The 2500-nt window shown below is 49.4% G+C and overlaps 1 protein-coding gene across 1 annotated transcript in view; it reads right to left on the bottom strand.

Moving 5' to 3' along the window:
* Nucleotides 1-2500, bottom strand: part of g6fl (g6f-like) — a 17528-nt gene that overhangs the window by 12945 nt on the left and 2083 nt on the right. The window contains exons 4-8 of the mRNA XM_024406932.2: nucleotides 2278-2313; nucleotides 1687-1859; nucleotides 1297-1459; nucleotides 490-551; nucleotides 13-205 (exon numbers count right to left, since the gene is read on the bottom strand). Coding sequence (XP_024262700.2) covers nucleotides 13-205; nucleotides 490-551; nucleotides 1297-1459; nucleotides 1687-1859; nucleotides 2278-2313 — 627 coding nt within the window. The remainder of the gene's footprint in view (nucleotides 1-12; nucleotides 206-489; nucleotides 552-1296; nucleotides 1460-1686; nucleotides 1860-2277; nucleotides 2314-2500) is intronic.

The raw sequence follows: 2500 nt of genomic DNA, 5'->3' as shown, positions 1-2500 counted from the left end.
GGTTCTCTCCACCTTTCGGGGGCAGTTTGACGGTGTAAACAGCCTTGACCGCCTGTCCGTTCCGCAGTAGCATGGTGCAGGTGTAGTTCCCAGCCGTGTCCTGGGTGGGGGACAGGGGGACCTCGGTGCTGAGGCGACCCGGGCCAGAGGAGCTCCACTTCAGCGTGCGACTCTGGTTCTGGTGGCTCCACACCACCCGCTTCACCTGGTGGATGGAGGATGATGGATTGGGTTTATACAGTGTGTTCTTTATCCACCAGGGCCGTGTTCATTATACGCAATAGAAAACTTACAGCAGAAAAAAAAGTGTTTCTAATTGGAAAAGTCCAGGTCCTTCCCTGTTTTAGACAGTGTTCTGTTTTGTGCCTAATGAACTCAGCCCAGGTGCTTAAGGAGCCATTTTGTGCCTGAAAGCTCACCACACATCAGCTAACTATGACAGTGAAGAGATGAGGGATGAATGTTGCCAGTCAGGGGATGGTTACCTACCTGGGAGCGCTCTGTATACTGACACGTCAGGACCAGGGCTGTTGGAGAATGTCTGGCTTTCACTGGGATGGAGGGAGGGAGGAGAGAGTGGAAGGCAAGGGAGTAGGAAAGAGAAAGACAATGTGAGGTAGGGATAAGGAGAGAGTGAAGGAAGTACCAATAAGGGGTAGTCAGGGGACAAAAAGAGAAGGGGGGCAAGGAGAGATAGAAGGTGTTGGGGGGGGGGAGACAATGAGCGAATCAGAGATGGTCCAAAATAATATACATTCATTACACAGAATTGCTTCTTCTGTGTCGCATGATGGTGACTGATGCCCCATGTCTCATCGAACCCCAATGAGGATCAATCTGGGTGTAATCAAGCCCTACAGACACACACGTCTCTGTCAGTGATTACAGTGTTTAATGTGTGCCTCCCACAGCCCTGGTGGGAGAGCGGCTGGTATAATCAGACATAATTACACCCATAATGAGGCAGGTTCAAAATATATGGGTCCGTGGGGCTGTATGTGTGTGTGTGTGTGTGTGTGTGTATGTGTGTGTGACAGATGTGTGGAGCAGGGTGACAGTGACAGATCGCTTGGTCATGTCTGGGCAGCTGTAATGGCTGCCAGAGGGACAGTGATTATTAAAGCCTTCCAAGACCGCAAAAATGGACAAACGGGTGTGTGAGTATGTGTGTGTGTTTCTGCGTGTGTGGGAGTTGGACAGTATTTTTAGTCTTTGTTTTTATTCATACCAATATCTCTATATCAGACATAAATACATAACTCTTCTCTCTTCACTCCTCCCTCTTCCCCTCTGTACCTTGGAGGATGCTAAGCAGGGTCCTCTGGCTGAACACGTTGTCATTGAGGAAGACCTCACACATGTAGAGGCCTCCGTCGTTCAGCCCCGGGCTCAGCAGGAAGGAGAAGAAACCCTCTTTTGGGGTAGACAATGGCCCGTCCAGGCTCAGCTGGGCATGAGTCTAGATCAATCAAATTCATTCAATCACATTCATTTATAAAGGCTCTTTTTACATCAGCAGTTGTCATAAAGTGCTTTTACACTAACCCGGCCTGGACCCTGTGGAGCAGGCAGAAACAGAAGCACTATAGCTAGGAAAACCCCCTTGAAGGAAGAAACCTGTAGAGGAACTCAGTTCATACGCACGTAAGCATGAACATATACACACACATCCTCTTCTGGGTGTACCTTGCTCTGCTCTGTGCGGTCCCTCCAGCGGTCGTACCCGTAGACCAGGGTTGTGGTGTTGATGTTTCTGCTGTCTGGGGGCTTCCAATAGAGCAGGACATAGTCGCCCCGCATCGGAGGGCAGGCGAGGGTGAGAGGGGTCTGGGTGAGACTGGCCATAGAGATCTGATCACCTAGGGAGGGGGAGAGGAGATGGAGGGGGGGGAGAGAGAGAGAGAGAGAATGGGGGGAATGGGGAGAGGAAGAGAATGAGAGGTATGTAAGTGAGAGAGAGAACGTGAGAGATAAGAACAGAGCGAGAGAGTGGTGGGGGAACGGTGAGAGAAATATATAGGGAAGATGGTGGGGTTGAGAGATATAGAGAGGAGGATGAGTGACAGAAGTGGCAGTGGAGAGAGGAACAGAACAGACAGAGGAAAAGAAAGAGAGATAAAGAGAGGTGCACAGCAGCAATAGGATTATGTCGTTATGTTTCTGAGAGATAGCTGGTCCCTCAGTAAGGTCAGTTTGTATTGTGCTGCTTGATCCAAAGGCTGCTGACTTTGTGTAGACTCTAGACTAGAGTCTACTGTACATGGTGACGACACTCACTATGGCTTATATTGGTGAACGAGGCCACATTCATACCTAGAAAGAGGGAGAGAGAGAGGGTGAGAGGGAGAGGGAGAGAGAGGAAGAACGACAGAGAGGGAACAAGGGCGTGAGAGAGAAAGGGACAGAAATAAAACATTTGGGTTAGTGTGGGAGCAGTGGATATAGTACATATAAACACTAGTCAATTATATAACGATGCCAATACAAGGCCGATCTAGAT

Source organism: Oncorhynchus tshawytscha, linkage group LG23 (genome assembly GCF_018296145.1).
Source record: "Oncorhynchus tshawytscha isolate Ot180627B linkage group LG23, Otsh_v2.0, whole genome shotgun sequence".
In the NCBI taxonomy this organism is placed as follows: Eukaryota; Metazoa; Chordata; class Actinopteri; order Salmoniformes; family Salmonidae; genus Oncorhynchus; species Oncorhynchus tshawytscha.
Note: the sequence above shows the minus strand (reverse complement) of the source record. Positions and strands in the feature narration are given on the sequence as shown.